Source organism: Oryza sativa, chromosome 6, assembly GCF_034140825.1.
Source record: "Oryza sativa Japonica Group chromosome 6, ASM3414082v1".
In the NCBI taxonomy this organism is placed as follows: Eukaryota; Viridiplantae; Streptophyta; class Magnoliopsida; order Poales; family Poaceae; genus Oryza; species Oryza sativa.
Genome location: NC_089040.1, coordinates 30,081,267 through 30,100,967, shown reverse-complemented (window position 1 = coordinate 30,100,967; position 19,701 = coordinate 30,081,267). Strand labels below are relative to the sequence as shown.

General features: G+C 43.4%; 2 protein-coding genes across 2 annotated transcripts; one reads left to right on the top strand and one right to left on the bottom strand.

Moving 5' to 3' along the window:
• Positions 1-416: 416 nt before the first annotated feature.
• Positions 417-3,198, bottom strand: LOC4341952 (exocyst complex component EXO70A1). The gene has a single exon (XM_015787568.3). It carries the CDS (start codon positions 2,855-2,857, stop codon positions 836-838), a length of 2,022 nt encoding a protein of 673 aa, XP_015643054.1. The 5' UTR covers positions 2,858-3,198; the 3' UTR covers positions 417-835.
• A 12,000-nt stretch (positions 3,199-15,198) lies between these two features.
• On the top strand, positions 15,199-18,860 carry LOC4341951 (protein ENHANCED DISEASE RESISTANCE 2). The gene is made up of 3 exons (XM_015788199.3): positions 15,199-15,721; positions 15,825-16,416; positions 18,643-18,860. Exons 1-3 carry the CDS (start codon positions 15,332-15,334, stop codon positions 18,648-18,650), a joined length of 990 nt encoding a protein of 329 aa, XP_015643685.1. The 5' UTR covers positions 15,199-15,331; the 3' UTR covers positions 18,651-18,860.
• The last annotated feature ends 841 nt before the right edge of the window (positions 18,861-19,701 follow it).

Sequence of the window (19,701 nt, the reverse complement as noted above, 5' to 3'; positions counted from 1 at the left end):
GTGCTTCCGACATCTCAACAAGGTGCTCACGCCAATATTTCCGTTCCAGACTTTCAAGTTCCGAACATATCTGACATGGACTTCCCACCAGGTAAATTGTTACTAGTAAACATTCTTGCCTTTCTGTTCATCGAGGTACTGTAGCCAGTAATCCAGGACCTGTATCAAGGGGAATAACTGGAACATACAGATCTCCAGAACTACAGAAGTGAACTTACACACACTGCGATATACAGAGACTGCCTCACAGGACTACACAAGCTTTCTGTATACAGCTGAACATGGGGAATCCTAAAGGTAAACTGCATTACTGCAGTACAAAATTATGGATATAAGATGCAAGAACATGTCTACAAATAGAAATTTGAGAGGTTTATTACTGCCTCATATAATCAGTAATCAATTAGCCACAATCATTTTGATCAACAGAGGTAATATTGTACTTTCCTTATATTTCATTGCATGGTGATAAAATTAAAACTTATAGAATGTGGAACAACTAAATACCCCCCTGAAATACAACCAATCTTTTACACATACCAGGTAAGTGGTTACACATCTTCTGTTTCCCACACAAAGTTCCTAAAATGAATCGAGTATACTGCTAGAGATAATAACAGAGGCGACAGAAACAACTTGGGTGGAGGAGACTGCACAGATATGCAAAGCGAGTCACTCATGTTCTCCTCGCCACTTGTCAGTACTGGAGAAGCTTAGTTCTTGTTATGATCCGGTTGTTCTTGTCACTGGGCCATAATTATGTCTCCCGGCCAACCGGGATCTTTAATGGTATTGCACAAATTGTACATCCAATATCCCTGAACTTCAACTGAAGCTACTTCAGTGTGGAAGAGCTTCGATACAACCCTGTCATTGCGCTCGTAATCTTGCCATTTGAGTGTCTGATCTGGAAGCTTCCAGCTCTCCTTGGCTTGGGCAAGAAGAGTGTGCTGAGCATCTTATCTAGACCTTCAGCAGTGAACTTCACATACTTGTTTGCACTGGCATCCTGCTGATCGACAAGCGGCCCATAGTTTTGCATGAAGCTCCGGTATACAGGCACTATAGCCTGCACCACAAGGTGGCAGGTCTTCTGTTGCAAATCCCTATCTGATATGATCCACGCAGATTGCTTCTGATACATCTCATCAAAGTTTGCATTGAACGATTTAAGTCGCTGCTTCACTAAATCTCTTGCTGTAGCCCGGCCTTTGGAGAACAAGATTATACCCTCCCTGCTCAACAGCGGTGCAAGTGTTCCCCAGCTCTCCCTCAAAAACACTGCTGAGTAGTAATCCTTGTACTGTTCATGCTCCCGGAGCCATTCATCACCTAAGATCTCACCCATCTTGGTACCTTTCAGGTGCTTGAAGAAGTGCCAGTGCGTGTTCATCATGAAGAGATACGACAGTGTCACATCCTCATACGCTTTTGACCATGCTTCAAAGTTGGCCTCAAGGGCCTTGACAATATTAAGCACTGCATCAACAAGCATCTTGTCATTGAAGGTTTCCTTGCGCCAGCTGCGATGGATGACGAGCACCTGCGTGAGCACAGAGCGATACGGGTCCCCAAGGAGCTGATTGCAGTACTTGGCAACAAAGCTAACTATGCGTGGCACTCCGCCATCAGCTGGAGGCGGCATATTGCGCTGCAGCTCTACCTGCACGAGCAATTCCTCAAATATCTCCACGGAACCATCCACCACCCTCTTGACAAGCTCCCTGGTTCGGGTTTGGATCTCGACACATGCCTTTCCACCAAACAACCGGTTGAAGTCCATTCTCAGCTTGCTCAAAGAATCAAACACATCGAGCAACCGCAAGAGCTTGATGGGATCCTTCCTGGCATCACATATAGCACGGCCAAACTTGAGAAAATCAAGGATGCCAGCACGCGACGCAATCTCGGCGAAGCATGAGGATGCGGCTTCAGGCCGCCGTTCAAACACAGCGACGCAGAGCTTCCGCTCCGCCTCTAGGAGGTGGCGCACGGCGAACTCCAGATGCCGCCCCCAATGCTCGACGTTTGGGGTGAGAACCTGAGCATCCTCAGCTGGGTCGTGCAAGTAATCAAGGCCGAGCGCTCGAAGGCTGGCGCTCACCGTGTCTCCACGAGCATCGGCGTAGGCAGCCGTGCAGGTGCCGAGCCGCCCATTAGCGGCGAGCCGGTCAAGGATCAAGCTCAGCTTGTGCACGGCGGAGGCGGGGATCCGCGGCGGCGTGATGGAGCCAGGGTCGGAGCTGTTGTTGGGTTCTTTCATGGCGAGCGGAGCTGAGTGTTCGGTGAGGAGGCGACGGAACTCGGCCTCAAGAATGTCCAGTGCAGCGGCGAGGAGGCCGCCGTCGAGGTTCGCGGAGGGGGTCTTGAGGTGGGAGAGCGCCTCGGCGAGGTCGGAGACGAAGCGGGGGTCGGCGAGGCTGCGGTCCCCGAGGTACTCGACGATGTCAGCGAGCCACTGGGAGGCGATGCCGCAGTTGTCGGAGAGGAAGTGGAGCGCCTCCTCGAGGCGGGACAGCACGGCGAGGTATCCGGGGAGGTCGTCGGCGGCGGCTGAGGCGGCGAGGAGCGGCGGCTCGAGGCCGTGCACGGCGTCGAACACCTTGAGCACGGCGGCGGCAGGCCCCACGGCGCGGTCGACGCACTCCCCGGCGCCCTCGAGCGCGTCCCGCGGGGCGCGGATCGGGCGCACGGCCGCCTCCATCGGCGGGAGCCTCGCCCGGATCTCCCCGAGCCTGGGCCCCGCCCGCGCCAGCGCGTGGCTGAGCGCCCGCGACCTCTCCACCCCGGCCCGCAGCGCCCGCCTCGCCGCCAGCAGGCTCGCCATCCCGCGTCCCTCCTCCTCCCCCACCCCCATCCCCCGAAGAAGAATGCGAGACACCACCTTCCTCCTCGCCGGCGAGGCTGGTTGGGACGCTAGTTATCCGGCGACATGGAGAGGTAGTAGTAGGTGAGGGGAGATGGGAAGAGAGGCGGCGGCGAGGAGGGGGAGGAGGAGGAGAGGTTTAGGTTGGAAAAGGGTGGGAGAAGAAAGGAGGGAAGGAAGGCGAGGGCGGAAAGGGGGCGGAGTCTTTTCCGACGGAAAAAGTGGAGGAGGGAGGAGGGGTTTGTGTGTGTTGTGGTTGGAACTTGGAAGTGTGGGGTCTCGAGGCCGCGTCCGCGATGGAGGAGGCGGCGGCGAGGGGAGGAGAGGAGGCTGCGGCGAGTGTGAGGTGGACGACGAGTTGGGCTGCACGGCACGGTTGGAGACAGCTCGGCTGCCTGCCGCGAGGCGGGCGCACCGCGCACGCGTTGGATTGCGGGAGAGATGGACCAAAAATCGGCCGCGCGCCTGCGCCACCCGCGAAACTGGCACGGTGCCACGGATAAACATCGGTTACCTTCAAAATCATCGTGTGCCCTGTTTATCTCGTTTTCTATTAACACGTTAAACGATACATTTTTTAAAAAAAGATTATATAAGTTGCTTAACAATCGAATAAATCCATCTTTCAAGTTTACAATAATTAAATATTTAATTCATTATGTGCTAACAAGTCCTTTTGTTTTGCGTGAACTATGAAATATTCTTCCCTGGGCATGAAAAGAACGAAGACTTTGTTACTGATACGTGAGTTTATCATTCATCACTATAAAGTATCCTGATCTCGGTTGCACGTGATTGGAGTCTTATTGTTTTGCTAATGTTTTCTTTTACCGTTTATTAGTAAAAAAGCTAATTGATGAGCAAAATTTTATCGTGTTCTTAACGATTTAAAATTAAATATTGTAAATAAATTATGATAAAAAACTATAAAATCAATTTCTAAATTAAGTTTTAAAATTTAAACGCATAGGCGAAACAATAAGGGCACATGTGTTTGATGCTGCTGTGGCCTGTGGCTGTGTTTTGTCAGGGGATCCTAAGGTTGAGTTCCTGTTTAGCCGCGTGAGTTTCACCACAATTATTGTTATCATCCCTGATAGTAAAACGCTGTTTCACTCTCACAAATTTTATGGCCAACTGCTGGTACTTACCTGTACTGTTGTACCCTAGCCTGAAACCAGTACTAGGATGCTGTTATATCAAAACTGAAGATTTTGAATGTGATAAACTAATAACTAGCAGTACTACTACTGTACTAGTACTGTACAAATTATGCACGCATGTATCCATGGGTGCACTGGAGACAGGGATGAAGAACTGGCGTGCAAGCAACGTAGATGTGCTGCACCTAACCGGACAGGGAAGAACTGAATCCACACTCTGCTACTAGTGGAGTATTTATACAGTAGAGTAGAGTGTATACTACTACTAGTAGTACAATTTATTTTTTGATAACTGTATTTGCATTTAAGGTGTCAGTGCTGCTGTTGCCATGGTGGTGTGGTCAAGTGCATCACTGGAAGTTGGTTGGATCTAACTACGGTTATTTATGGCCTGGTTGGTGATCACCAGCAACACACAATGACACAAACACTTCTTCTTCTTCTTCATCTTCTTCTTCTTCTTCTTCTTCTTCAGTTTGTACTTAGTTTTCTGGGCTCAAATCGCAGGTCGGGGCGTGAGATTTGGTTAACTCCACAGAGACGATGATGCGTGCAATGAAGTCACACGCTGCGACCATTGGTCATTGGAGTAGCTTGCATGTAAAGTTTTTTCTTGGGCTACCTGAATTTGACTTCTAGCACAGTGTACGTTGCATATGCAGCTTAATTTCCTAGGTCGTTCTAAATACATTATGGTTGTTGACTAAACATATTTAGTACTATACTAGATTGCTTACAAGATTGCAATAGTACATGACTCAAAGAAATGGTGCAGTTGCTGTCAGTACATGGTTTGATCATGTGTATGCAGAACTTATACCAGAAATTCAAGGGTGTATATGTACCGTATAAAAATATATTTTTTTGTAAATTTTCTACCACTGAATTTTCATGCAGGTTTATCTTCTACTCCACCTTTTGAAGTGTCTGGAAGACAGATACATGGCTATCTTTTTTCTTGGTCTTCTCTACCGATATGATCCTGGATAGCTACACCTCAGCAAAAATGACACTGCCTAGTGCTTCTGGCTTGATCTGCACTTGGCATTCAGTGGAATGAAATGACAAGGCAATTGCGTAGTACTCTTTCTTGGTCTATTGATAATTCTCAAAAGTTGCCTGCATTATGCAGCATCCAGAGACTCTTATATTAGTAATTCAGAATTGACAACGGAAACAGTTGGTTTGCCTTTTTCCCTTGTGGATGCACCTGCTAGGCCTATCTTTATCTTCAAAAGAAGAAGCACCAAAGGGGAACTATGAGAATGATCAGCTCTAAAAGGCTATTTTATGGTGTGCTTTTTTAAATTGGAATCATCGTATGCTTTCAAATCAAAAAAGAAGAATCACTAAGGCTCCTTTTTTATGAAAAGAAATCATTAATTTGCTGAGCAGACATGACGCATGAGGAAAGAATAAGGAATCATATACATGCTACTACTTCACAAGGAATTCTTTGTTAGGGAAGGACAGTTTTGACAAAATTGATCAAATTACAATTGTACTTCTTCTTTTACTGCCAGGCAAGTACCAATTCCAATTGTGCCTGTAATGTCTAAAAAAAAATGCAAACCTTGCTATCATGATTAAGAAGGAGAACAGAAGGCATTTCAGGGTAAAGGAGCCAGTACTACCTTTGTTAACAAAGAAGATAGATGCATGAATGAATGATTAATTAAGCTGCAGACCACACATGGGCTACCTCAATACTGGGGGCACAAAGATCCCCATCACCCATATCCACATGCTTTGCACTGCCCTGCACAGTAATTAAACAGTTACAAGCTAGATGCAACAGCTGTCTTACTTAGTAGCACTAAGCACGAAGCAAACACTTCCATTACCAGGTACCACTAGCTCTTTCTCAGTAGTAATCTACTGCATAATTGAGTGCTGACACTCTCAATTCTCAGAAAAAAGAATCTCTGGGACCCCAAAAATGTGGGTCCCTGACTCCCTGTTACAAGCTTGCAAGCAAAAACAGAATTATTTATGTCGGAATAGGGAGATTGTTATCATAGCACAGTGGACTGAAGCAGCACTTTGGCATGAGAAATGCAGCTTTTAGATTCTTTGCTGTGTTATTTTAAACGAGCTGACCTGATAAACCCTCTGATTGCAATTGGACCGTTGAGCACATTTCAGCTTAACACAGCCGCGCCGCTTGGGCCCACAAGAGTATCACCAGGTGGGCCCCATTTGTTCTTGGAATTTTCAGGGGATGGCAATGAATGGGCCCCAGGACCCACAGAATGAAACAGATGTTAGCAACACCAGTGCTCCACTAGTACTAATAATTTCCAGTCTCCCAGTTCACAAACAATGGGATGAAGATGCAGCATAGATTTTCAGTCACATGTGCTGAAGAAGATAACATAATTAACTAACAAGGCATATTAATTATGTATGTTAAGACTTAAGTAGTATCATCTACTAACTAACATGAAACATGATAGCCGAATCAGATGACATTACTAGTCCAACATGAACAGAATTTGATTACCACAACACAATGCAGAACCCTGTCTTTTTCTAGACTGAATCGTATTGTCAGTTTTCTTTTGTCACAGGTTGCAGGTAAGCTATCTATCTTTCCTGCAGAGAGTAGATTGCAGAGTTTGTCACGATGAAGAGGCAGGGGATGGAGGCTGCAGGGACAAGGACATACATGTTGGTGATGGACACGCCTACCGACTAACTAGAATCATGTCGCATCAGTTGATGATGCGATATGGACGTAGCCCTGGTCCTGGCCGTGTTTTGCCATCCAAACCACCGGTACTGACAAACACCTCTGATCAACTCAAGAGAAAGTGAAAGCCTCAGATGCTCACATTTTAGAGCCATTTCTCCCTCAAAATCTCATCTTTTGGAGGTTTCGAATTCTGAATTCAAGCGTTCTTACTCTCGAATGCAGTGATAAATATGTTGTCCCCAAGAGAAACGATTAGCGATTTAAAATAAGATACCGGTAGTGACAAACACTGAAACACCTCTGATCAACTCAAAAGGGAGAGCCCTCACACACCTATATTTCAACCCATTTCTCCCTCAAAATTTCATCTTTTCGACATTTCAAATTCTGAATTCAGACATTCTTACTCTCAAATATGAATATATGATTACACCCAAGAGAAATCACTAGCGGTGTAAATTAAGATAGTTCTTTTTCACATGATGGGATATCTGTGTAATGCAGAATGATCAAACAGACTGGGGATAGTATATCGGTGTACAGATAGTCCAAGAAATGTCACAAGCATGTACTTCGGTAGCAGGTCACTGGTATGACAGAAAAGAACATGGAAACTCCCCCCACTACTTCATCAGGCTTTTCAATTGAATCGGACAGCATTTGGGATCATCAAAGCATTTGGGAGTAGTACTTTATTTCGTCGGCTAATGAGACAAATCGGCCCTGAAAATCTCGACCATTCGTGAGTTTCAGAGATCTTAACAACAGTAGATGCAGAAAAAACAAAACTCAAATTCAGAGTAGCTGAACACAAAACTTCTTCTGTTTGACTTGTGAAAATCATAACACTAGCCAGCATTGTGATCTTTCTGTTGATCAATGCATACGCATGCCTCAACAGCTTTGCTAAACTTCAGGCAATGCAGAGACGCAAAAGTGCAGTGTTTTCCCAACCACTTTTGCGGCTCATACTATCATTTGGTAATCAATTGGTACTGATCTCTGAAAGAATTGAAGAGCCCTGAAGTAGTTACAAGATTATGCATGAAATTGTGGCGATTGATAAGGAAGTGGATTTTGATGCATGTAGCTTGTGATGAGATATCAGTTTAGCTCGTCCTGATCAGTTGCTCCTAACAGAGGAAAAATTGCCCATCTCCTTGACTCTTCAGTGAATCAGCATTGTTTGGTTGGTTAGCTGCTGCTACTGCCTGAATGGATCAACATGATCCTTCAAGTTAAATTTATACCTGCACTTGTGTAATCTTCTTTACGAGGCTGTCCGTGCATGCTTGACTATTACGATTAAGATAAGAAAAAAAAAATTTCCGTGCATGTTTGACTATGACCAAGATTAGGAAAGATGAAAAGTTAGGCAGCTAATTAATGAGGTTGGCTTGACAATAGAACCAGAAGTTTACCTATAGTCTCAACACTTGGTTGTCCTGATTTCAGTGGCTTGTGTTGCTCAAAGATTATTATTATTATTATTTTAAAAAAAAGTACTGCCTTGTAATGATCGATCCTGAGTTGTGCCAGTGTGTAACAAACTTACAATGTTTACAAGTGGTCAGCATGTTATATCAGATCACGAGACAACACAGAAAGAACTTACTCCACTACACTGATTACTGCTAATCTTCCACTCTTCCAGCAAAGTTGATAAATGACTTTATTCGAGCGACAGTTACAGAAAAAAAAAAGAAGGATGAATAAAGGCATCCTACTAATCTAGTCTAAACTTGTGTTGGACAATTGTACAAGCCCATGTGCTCCACCAGAAGGCCCAGAAATAATCCAATTTAAATAAATGGGCTTAGCAATCAGGCCTAAATGAAACATAGTCTGGTTGTACATTCGTACAAGCCCATGTGCTTCCTCACTGCCTCGGTTTTCGGCCACTCTTGTTCAACTCCTGTTTCAGCAGACGAGGCCATAAACATTTTCAGATTTTTCTTGAACGGAAAGATGGGGCCATATACTTGAAAAAGAAAGTAAAGATGAGCACATAATGGCATAAGAATATGAGATGCACATACTTTGTTCCTTGGGAATAAACTGAAGATGACATCCATAGAATGGGTATCTGTTAAGCCATTGCTTACTGTCTCTTTACGATTTACCTTTTCGAAGTTATTATGCCTTACAATTACAGCTAATTAGGTCTTTCAGATTTGTTTTCCTGCGCTTATGCTTCAAGCTAGATGTTGCTTCACTTCTGACAAGTGGACAAATCATCCAGAAGAGAGCAGCAGCAAAGATTTCCTGTAAACTTCCCATCTCCAAAATGTTTAAGACCAGCCTGAAATCTGAATTATTCAGATCAAAACAATCATCTGAACTCCCTGCTGGCAACAACTGCGACCAGCGCAGAGGAGAGAGGAGAGAATACAGCCAGGTGATCACGCATGCGTGTGCTGCTGCTGCTGTTTTTCTGTCCACTTGGCTGCTGTCTCTCTGTCTAACGATTGGCTTAAGCAAACGCATTAGCGAATAAAACAAGCTCATACAGTATATGACAGTATATGCATCAGCAGCAGCAGGAGAAAGAAGAAAGCTAGCTAATCTCTTCCGTCCAAAGAGATTTTAAAATTAGATAAGAGTATTAAGAAAATAAGTAAAATTAAATAGTAAATTGTTGACAACTGAGCATAGCTCTAGCGTGGTGCGAGGGTGTTCGTCGAGCCCACCTGGATTCGAATGCTGACCCTAGCATGATTTTCAAGGTTCGATCTTTATTTAATTATTTTAGCCATTTGTATCAGGGGTAACAATATGGCTGAAATTTTGATTATTTTGGTCCACAGTTATTTGATTTTTTTTAAACAAAATTCAAACAAATTTGAACAAATATTACCAAATTAAAAAAATCTCAGACGAAATAATATTGTATCAGGAGGGGGGGGGGGCGATAGAACTGATTTTGTTCTGTAATTTTGAACCCCCAATTCTCATGGGGTATTATTTCCCTTTTAGTTTTCTAAAAATATGGTAAATTGTTATGATAATGTTTTTAAGAAATGGTAAAATTTTATGATAATGTTATGATTGGTTGAGATGAGAAAGTATGTGAAGAGTTTGAATAGTTAAATATTACTAGCGGGAGGAGAAGTTATATTTTAGAACATGCATGATTCTCATGGGGTATTGTACATTTCACTTTCGATTTCGCTAGAAATCTGTCGTGTGATTTTTTCCCGGTGATTTCACGGATTTGCTGACCGCACGATGGTGGAGGCTGCATGCGTGGTCAGCCGGTCGGGATGATCTTGTTCGCACTGTGCTCGTCCCTTTGGGCATGAGGAGTGGAGACGATCGCCGGACGGGACGACCTTCTAGATTACACCACCATGCGGCCATGCCCAACAAATCTACCATCTCTAGAAACCTGTTCTATTCAATTTTTTTATATTTGCCGATAATTTTTTTTTAGAAATTTGACAGATGTAATTACAATATAATTATAGTGTAATTACACTGTAACTTATATGTAACTAAAATTACAGACATATATAACTAAAATTACATTTGTAAATTCAGTTGATATGATATGCAAGTGCACTGTAATTTTGATAAAAATAAAGTGTAAGTAAATATGTATTTGTTATTTTCTTTAAAATATAGAATTACAGTCCTATATAACTAAAATTACATTTGTAAATTCAGTTGATATGACATGTAAGTGCACTGTAATTTTTATAAAAATAAAGTGTAAGTAAATATGTATTTGTTATTTTCTTTAAAATATAAAATTACAGTCCTATATAACTAAAATTACATTTGTAAATTCAGTAGATATGACATGTAAGTATTTAAAATATAAAATTACAGTCCTATATAACTAAAATTACATATGTAAATTTAGTTGATATGATATGTAAGTGCACTATAATTTTGATAAAAATATTGAATAAGTAAATTTGTATTAGTTATTTTATTTTGTAGTCCGTTGGATATAAATCTAAGTGTAAAAAAAATATGGGTGATTTCTTGTTAAAAATCACCCGACAAATGTGTAGGCAATCCCGATTACGAGGAGAAGAAGTTATAGTATTTTATTATTAGAATGTTGTAAATTATTATATTTTAAGATAAAAAAGAGTAGTTGTAGCTGATAGAAAGAAAGAGGCAACTGGCTGCCGATGGCTAGCATTCCAATGCAAAGACTGACTGAACATTTGTTTCTCCGTGGATTATTCAAAGATGTTTTTGCCATGTTTGAGTTTGAATCCAACCGCGCCGGCCGGTGTGCATGCATAAATGCGCTGTCCAATGTTTTGCTAGCTGCACTGCAAGTGGGTGTGCATGTGCTCGCCGATCGATCGCATAATTCTGGCCGCTGCTTGCAGTTGCATTGGCTCGATTGGCCAATCATTTGGCAGCCTAACCAACTGCAACTTGTTAGCTAGGCATTTCTAAGTTATGCTTAATACTACTCCATGTTTTATGATCAAATTTATGCTTAATACTTCATGCATTATGACCATAAAATATAGGATTTTCTGAAATTTACTTTAATAATAATATTCAGAGGCATGCATTTCGTTCAAAGTACTCCCTCCATCCAAAAAAAAGAAGACAAATCCTGGGTTTCCGTGTCCAACATTTGACTGTTCGTCTTATATGAACTTTTTTTTAAATTAGTATTTTCATTGTTGTTAGATGATAAAACATGATTAATACTTTATGCGTGACTTGTCTTTTTAATTTTTTTCATAATTTTTTCAAATAAAACGGACGGTCAAAAGTTGGACACGGAAACCCATGGTTTGTCTTTTTTGGGATGGAGGGAGTAGTATTCAAGGGTATTGTAACTTTCAGACTGAATTGTTCAGTATTCACAAAGTTGGTTAAAGAGGATGGATCAAGGCAAGAACAGAGATAGGAGTAGATTGCGGGCCTGTTTGGTACAGCTCCAACTTCTAAATTAGCTCTAGGAGTTGGGTCTGGAGTGGAGTTATAGAGCTGCCTAAACCCAACTCCACAACTCTAGTTTATTTTGTGAGAGAACTTCACCCAGCTCTACTCTCAGTTTTGGTGGAGCTAAAACTGTTTGGCTGAGCTTCAGCTCCAGAAAGGATGAAGCTGGAGCTTGAGCTGCCAAACAGGCCCTGCTTCTTCTTCATAAATCGGTCAGCTCTCATTTCAATATTTTGTCAAAGAATGGGAAAGTTTAAGAGGAGATTGTCAGTGCCAGGAGGTATAATTTATACTGTTGTTGCACATGGACACAACACGCCGGCCACTGGTGTTTGATAATGGATAGATTCAACAGACACGAGTCTCGATATACTACTAATTTCGTCGCAAGATTATTATAAACCGATATCCACATGTTTGTGTACTGTAGCCTTACTCCGTCGACCATGGAGCTTAGCTAGCTGTGGATGCTTTAAACTGCCATCTTGATCTGGCCTCACATCTTGACGCTAACTGAAGAAGTAGCAGAGACGACTCACAACTGCCAACTGCTACCTTATTATTAGTAGCTATACATAGTATGAGGGTTCACTAAACCGATTAGATCTCAATATATGAAAACCGATCGATATTAGTCGGTTTTTATATGACGTTTATCGAAAGTTATCGGGTTTTACCTTTTTGGTCGGTTTTTAATAAAACAGGAATGAAAAGGTAAAGATTGCTAAGCACTCTTAAGTACTCCATCCGTTTCTTAAAGTAAGACTTTCTAGCATTGCTTATATTCATATGAATATTAATGAATCTAAGCATATACATGTGTTTAGATTCATTAACATCTACATGAATATAGATAATGCTAGAAAGTCTTACATTCTGAAATGGAGGAAGGAGTACTTCCAGTTTCGATTATATATACTTCCATCAGTTGTCAGTCCATTGCGCAAGTATTGTACAACAGTACAAATGATGTGCATAGTTGCGTTGAAAATTTGCATGCCCAATTAAGCAGTCACTTTTTATCTCGTGCAAGTTGAAAAATTGATGTATCATGTGATTCTGTATTTGCCAAGCAAACGGCCATGCATGTACAATTGGTGAGTGCTTGCGGCTCCTTCAGCCATAATACTGTTGCTGACACGCGAAAGGGCCTATAGCCTAATGGTTACAAGAAACTCAGTAGCACCTTAGATCTTAGGTTCGACTCTATATGGGAGCGAATTTTTCAGGATTTATCGGCGTTGTGCTTTCAGTGGTAGGCAATCTTCGCGGATTTATCGGCATTGTGCTTTCAGTGGTAGGCAGTCTTCGAAGATGCTCTGGGTAGGGTTTGTGTGCGTGTGTTCATAGGGGTGAGTGCCCATACGTTGGGAGTGTCTAAGTTGCATTGTGTAATTATAAAGAAAAATACTGTTGCTGACACACGTAGGCGTAATCATGTACAGTATGTATATGCATTGTTCGACGTGTCCTACTTTCGGACCGTCGGATGGAGACTGGACGGTCGATGCGATAAGAGGCACTACGACCCCCCCGAATCTTGTCGGTGGCGCATCGCACGATCGCATCTCGTGATCAGATCAGATGATTCAGATCCAACCCCTCAACTGTTCCGTCGCATGTACACGTGTCGCGAGTCCACGCGCCGGCGTACGGCGCCGCCGTGTGTCCCCACATGTCAGCGTACGTGGATCCTCGCCACCGCCGCCGCCGTCGCCGTCGCCGGACAGGACAAGCACGTACGCAGGCGAAGGCGTGGCGACCGTTCGTTCCCACGAAGGCAGCAACGCAAATTCGAGATCCAACTATCTATCGCTTACTCGTCTGTTGTTTCTTCCTACGACTCCTCGCCGGTTTTCTTATACGCTCACGGATTATGGTTTACCCTTCTGATTGAGTGCCGGATTCCGATCGACCATAGCGACATGACAGTTTTTTTTTGTTAAATTTCACTAAATTTTAATCAAATTTTGGCTGATTTTACTGTCTTAAATTTGAATTATTGAAAACCATTCCGAATTTCATAGAATCTGCTTTTGTACTGCATCGAAACCTCTATATTTCATGGGGTTTTTTGGTCTTTGTTAGTCGAAAACGTTAACCGTGTTTGTGATCATCATAAATTGTTACATACGGATTATCTAAAAATTATGATAAATTTCATGGATAGTGCAACGTGTATCACGCATTATAATTGGTAATTACTAGTTGAAGAAAAACAATGCTAACACACCAAGGTACTTCGTCAATAGTCCATTTTTTTTTTGGAGGTGATCAAATGAATAGAATCTACTTGTTAAGTTTATGAAGATAAGTGTACGCGTATATATACCAGCATCCTTGTCTATCCCATGTTTTGAAAAAAAACCATCATGGTAATCAACACGGAAGCGCAAATTAGAGAGGAGGAGAAATGCTTAAACGTAGAGGTGAGAGCTTTTTTTTACGCGTGTTACGTTTTATAGAGATGTGTACACATGTGTATACTGGGAGTGGGGGAGGGGAGGGTGGGTTACACATTGGTATACTAGCGTCCACGTTTGTCGTGTGTTTAGGGAAAAAAATATCACATTGGACATCTGTGTTTGTCCCGTGTTTCGAAAAAAACATCATGATAAGTGCAATTTAGGAAGGACGAGAGATGCTTAAACGCAAAGGTAAGGGCTTTTTCCTTTGCGTATGTTATGTTTATAGAGATGTGTACACGTATATATATGAGCATCCGCGTCCGCATGTTCTGAGAAGAAAAAGAAACATCGTGGTGATAAATCTACATGAGTGTACTGTACACATATGTATACTAGCATCCACGTTTGTCCCGTGTTTTGAGAAAAAAAATCATAGTCAGCAATCTATAGAAAAGTGTACAAGTATATATATTAGCATCCGCTTTTATCTTGTGTTTCGAAAAAAAGTCATGATATTCAACGAAAGAAGGGCAAATTAGGGAGGACGAGAGATGCTTAAATGCAAAGACAAGAGTTTTTTTTTCTTTTTGCTCATATTATATTTATGGAGATGAGTATGTACATAACTACATAAATATTCGAGTAACCGCATTCGAAAATAAAACATTGCGATGATAAATCTAGATACGAGTGTACACGTATGTATACTAGCATCCATGCTTGTCTCATGTTTGGGAAGGAAGAAAAAACCTCACGATGATCGATCAATCTACAAATGAGTGTACACGTATATATATTAGGGGGTGTCTGGGTGAGAGGGACTAAACTTTCACCCAAACACCCTCTTAGCATTCGCGATCCATGCTTGTCTCATGTTTCGGAAGGAAGAAAAAACCTCACGATGATCCATCAATCTGTAGATGACTGTACACGTATGTATTCTAGCATCCGCGTTTGTCCCGTGTTTCGAGAAAAAAAAATAGAAACATCAAGATAATCAACAAGAGAAGTGCAAATTAGGGAGGGGGAGAGGTGCTTCAAAGCAAAGGCGAGACCTTTATTTTGGTTCCTCTACGAATCACGCATCAAAAATTCCTTTTTCCTTTTCTTTCCCACTGTTTTATAGGTAGAGCTGGAAGAAGAAGCAGCGACCCCCAACTCCTCCCTCCATTCGCGCAAAAACACCGAACCCACCTCCTCTCCTCCCCCAACCAAAAATCCCTTCCTTTTTTTTTCTTTTTTGTTTTTTCTTTTATTGTCTCTCCCCTCGCCGGCGGCGATGAGCCCCAGGAGGGAGCAGGCGGAGGAGCAGCAGCAGCAGGGGTGGAGGGAGGAGGCGGTGTCGGGCGCATCGCTGAGGCAGGTGGACCTGGAGAGGGGCGCCAATGGGTGGGCCTCGCCGCCGGGGGATTTGTTCCACCTGCGCGCGAGGGGGTACTTTTCCGGCGGCGGCGGCGGCGGCGGTGGCGGTGGTGGGGGTGGGAGGCGCGGGAAGGCGCCCTCCGCCGCCGAGTGGCTCCTCCGCCCCGCCGGCGTCGACTGGTTAAGGAGCCACTCCCGCCTCGACCACGTCCTCGCCCGCGACGACATCCCCGTCGCCGCCGCCTTCCGCCGCGCCCGCCTCCGCAAGGACCCCTCCGCCCACTTCCTCCTCGCCGTCAATCTCCAGGTCCGTTCCCCCCCCCCCCCCCCCCCCCGATCGATCGCATCTGCGCGTCGACGCCGATCGAATTGTTTGTGACAATCAATCTCTTGGTTCGGTTCGTGTGCAGGTGCCGGGGCGGCCGGACGCGTACAGCGCGGTGTTCTACTTCGCGGCGGAGGCGGCGATCCCGGCGGAGTCGCTGCTGGGGCGGTTCGTCCACGGCGACGACGCGTACCGGAACGCGCGGTTCAAGATCGTGAACCGGATCGTGAAGGGCCCGTGGCTGGTGCGCGCCACCGTCGGCAACTACGCCGCCTGCCTCCTCGGCCGCGCGCTCACCTGCCGCTACCACGGCGGGGACGGCTACCTCGAGATCGACGTCGACATCGGCAGCTCCGCCATCGCCAGCGCCATCCTCCACCTCGCGCTCGGCGCGGTCACCTCCGTCACCATCGACATGGGGTTCCTCGTCGAGTCCCAGTCCGAGGAGGAGCTCCCCGAGAGGCTCTTCGGCGCCGTGCGCATCGCGCAGATGGAGATGGGCGCCGCCAAGTATGTCGAGACGGCGCCCGACGATGTGGTCCCCGACGCCGGCAGGGCTGGCGCCGGATTCAGGGTTCACTCGGCGAAGGTGGCCAACGATAGCCGCCACCAAGAACGCGCCGCCGGCAAGGTCGGGAGGTCGATGAGCTGCCAGGAACGCGGGAGCGGAGGAGGAGGTTAGGGCTCAATTCTTCTCCCTCAGCCATTCTTTTTCATACCAGTGCTAATACTGTTTCGCAATTCGGATTCGCAATGCCACTGTTTAATCACTGTTATTGATTAAAAAGCATGAACCTGTTGGTATAAACTTACAGTAGCGTAATAAAAGATGCACCGTAGCACATGCTACCTTTGAGCAACTAGTTCTTGATTATCCGGGTTACAAAATTCTAGCAAGTGATTTATTCGGGTGGAGTCGATTGTTTTTTAGTGACATTGAGTCTTACAAGGGAAAATGACAGTGATGTTCTGTACTGTTTCAAGTCTCAACGCATTTTCGTCTCGTCTCCTTGAGAGTAATGTGTTGATGTGCTGTTTGCGGTGGGGATATTTTTCTTGTCAAAGTGTTGAGATTTCCTAATCTTGTTTAATTATTTGATAATAAATAAACTGATCTGATGTGTGTTAGTCCGAAAAGCAATTAATCTGATGTTGGGATGACAGGGACCATTGCTGTTTTGTCATTGCTTCTGTGTAAGTCTGCTCTAGGGATCTGATGCTGTTGGTTAATTAGTAGTACGTCCTATGACAAAAACAAGAGGCGTTTTTCTTGACCCTTTTTTCTATCGAGGTCCAAGATTGCGATATCTGATGACAGTACTAATCAATGTCCACATTAATCTCATGCATCTTGGTATATGTGTGTGCTTTGGTTGTTAATTTGGCACGCGTACGGCCCCATCTTTCTTCTAGGAGTTCAGGATCTGCAGTGGTTGGCCCTTGCTTGCCACTTCCGTGCAACTGCTAATGCCTCGTACTCCCTTCGTCCCAAAATATAAGAGATTTTGGATGGACGTGACATATCCTAGTACTACAAATTTGGACGTGCTCTCTGTTCATATTCATAATACTAGGATGTGTCAAATCCACTCAAAATCCCTTATATATTTTTTTGCCGGGTAAATCCCTTACGTATTGGGACGGGGGAGTACAGAACAGCACCTAGTTGCAATTCACCCTGTGTCTCATGTCATTTAGAATAGGAAGTGTAGAACATAGCAGAACATGCTCTACTGTTAATTTCATAACTGAATGTGGGGGTGGAATGTCTTTGCTAGGCCGGGAGAATGGAAAGGACAATGGTGTGAACAGTAAAAGTTAGATAATCTCCACACAATGGCCAGTTTTGGTACTGAAAAGGGTGTAGTAATTCAGGAGGTGTGCACTTGCAATATGCTTACAACTGCCTAGCACTGTAACTTCTGCTAACTTTACCTGTTTATCGCGTACTAGTTGTCGCAGGTGTACCCAATTGTGGTCCACATTGGCCATGATCTGTAGCTTAGGGAAAGCATATTGTTTTCATTGTCATGGACTGAGCGGTTGGTGGTGTGTTTAAATCCTTTGTTCGGCAAGATTGCCTTCATTGTTCCTTTACTTGCATGGTTAGTTGTTTAGTTGCTTTGGGGGGAACACTGACATGTGTGCTTTACATAAGTGTTTACTACACATATGATCAGTATGCCATTTAGGTGTTTTGCTGATCATACTTTCTTTCTAGCTTGATGCACTCATGCTTGTAGAAGTTGTTCAAGTGACATTGAGGCCATCATAATGGTGACCTATCAAACAATGTACCTTCATCCTGTGGTTTAATTGCAACCCTTGCTGTGATCCATTTCTTTTATTTCTTAGTGAGCTATCGTAATCACTTTTCCATTGTTGGCTGAAGATATATTCATTTAGACAACGGAACATGTATGCCTTGTAGTACATTCTTTTTTCTAGGAGATTCTTATAGTACATTCAGTTGTGTGGTCATCTTCAGAGTCCTTTTTTGCAAGCACAACCTAAATACTTCTCTCTGGTAGTATAAGAATGGTCAGAACCTCTATATACACAATCAGTCCTGTCTTGAGAAATTGTTAGGTCTTTGTATCGTCGTATAGAGTACTGCTGCCCATTAGTCTTCGTCCGTTGAATGGATAAATTCACTCTGAACAATGTAACTGAGATTATGGATCATAACTCATTATTTAGTAACTTTATTCATTGTTTCAATTACATGCTTGGATGCTTGTCATTTACCTTTGCGCCATGTGGAACTGTTATAATGCATCAGAAGTTCAGAACTTGAACCTTGTTTTTTTTTTTTTTTTGAGAACTTGAACCTTGTTCTGTAATATTGAATGTTTGAATGGTGCAGGAAACAAATAGTAACATTTTGAATTCATTCTTTTCAGGAAAATAGATGCGAAGGAAGAGAGATCTTTGGATGGAGAAAGAGGGGATTGAGATCGAACTAGCCGGAGGAGAAAGGCCGGGGCACATAAAATGGGGAAGCGGCGAATACTCCCTTGATCATAATGTGCAAGTCACTGATTAAGCTGTGATCAGAACTGAAACCTGATCGATGAGAATAGTATATTATTCGTAATTATGATGCCATTCTTCTCTTCAATTGCAGCAGAATGCAGCTTCTCTCTTGAGTGCTCCATCATCTTTTCTGCCATCATGTCCAATCAAGCGAAACCCGTTCAACAGAAACAGAATGTTGCCTGTTTCTGACTTCTGTGTTTTAGTACTACTACAAAAAGTTCTGCAAAACCAAATCGTACTACTCCCCTCTGTCCCAAAATAAGTGCAGCCATAAGTTCTCTACCTAACTTTGATCATCCGTCTTATTTAATTTTTTTTTATAATTAGTATTTTTATTGTTATTAGATTATAAAATATGATGCGTGACTTATTCTTTATATTTTTTTAAAAAAAATAAAATAAGACGAACGATCAGGTTTCAGGTAGTACAATTTCTATTCCCACCTACCGTCAGAATCAACTGAATAACTGCACATATATCTGTGTTCTTGGTACTGAACAAACGAGGCAGAAAATTGCGACCTGTTCTTCCGTCCACAATGCAGGAAAAAAAGGCACACGGCCATTCTTTGCATGCTGTTCTTTTCTCTGTTTCTTGCTTCTTTTTCAAACTTCAAAGTGGGCAGCTTTGGAAGTTTGAGCACGGAAACCTGATGAGGCAAGGAAGGCATATCCTGACTCTGCAAAGAGCTCAGGACGTGACACCTTTGCAGGCACGTCGTCTTGTCATCAAAAGTTACTCCTCCTAGATTGCAGAGGACAGTGGCAGAGATCCGGCATGGGAGTGTGTTCCTCTCGTCTGCACGTCACGTTCTTTAGAGCCTGTTTAGACTGTGTTTAGATCCAAACTTCCGTCCTTTTCCATCACATCAATCTGTCATACACACAAAACTTTTCAGTCACATCATCTCCAATTTCAATCA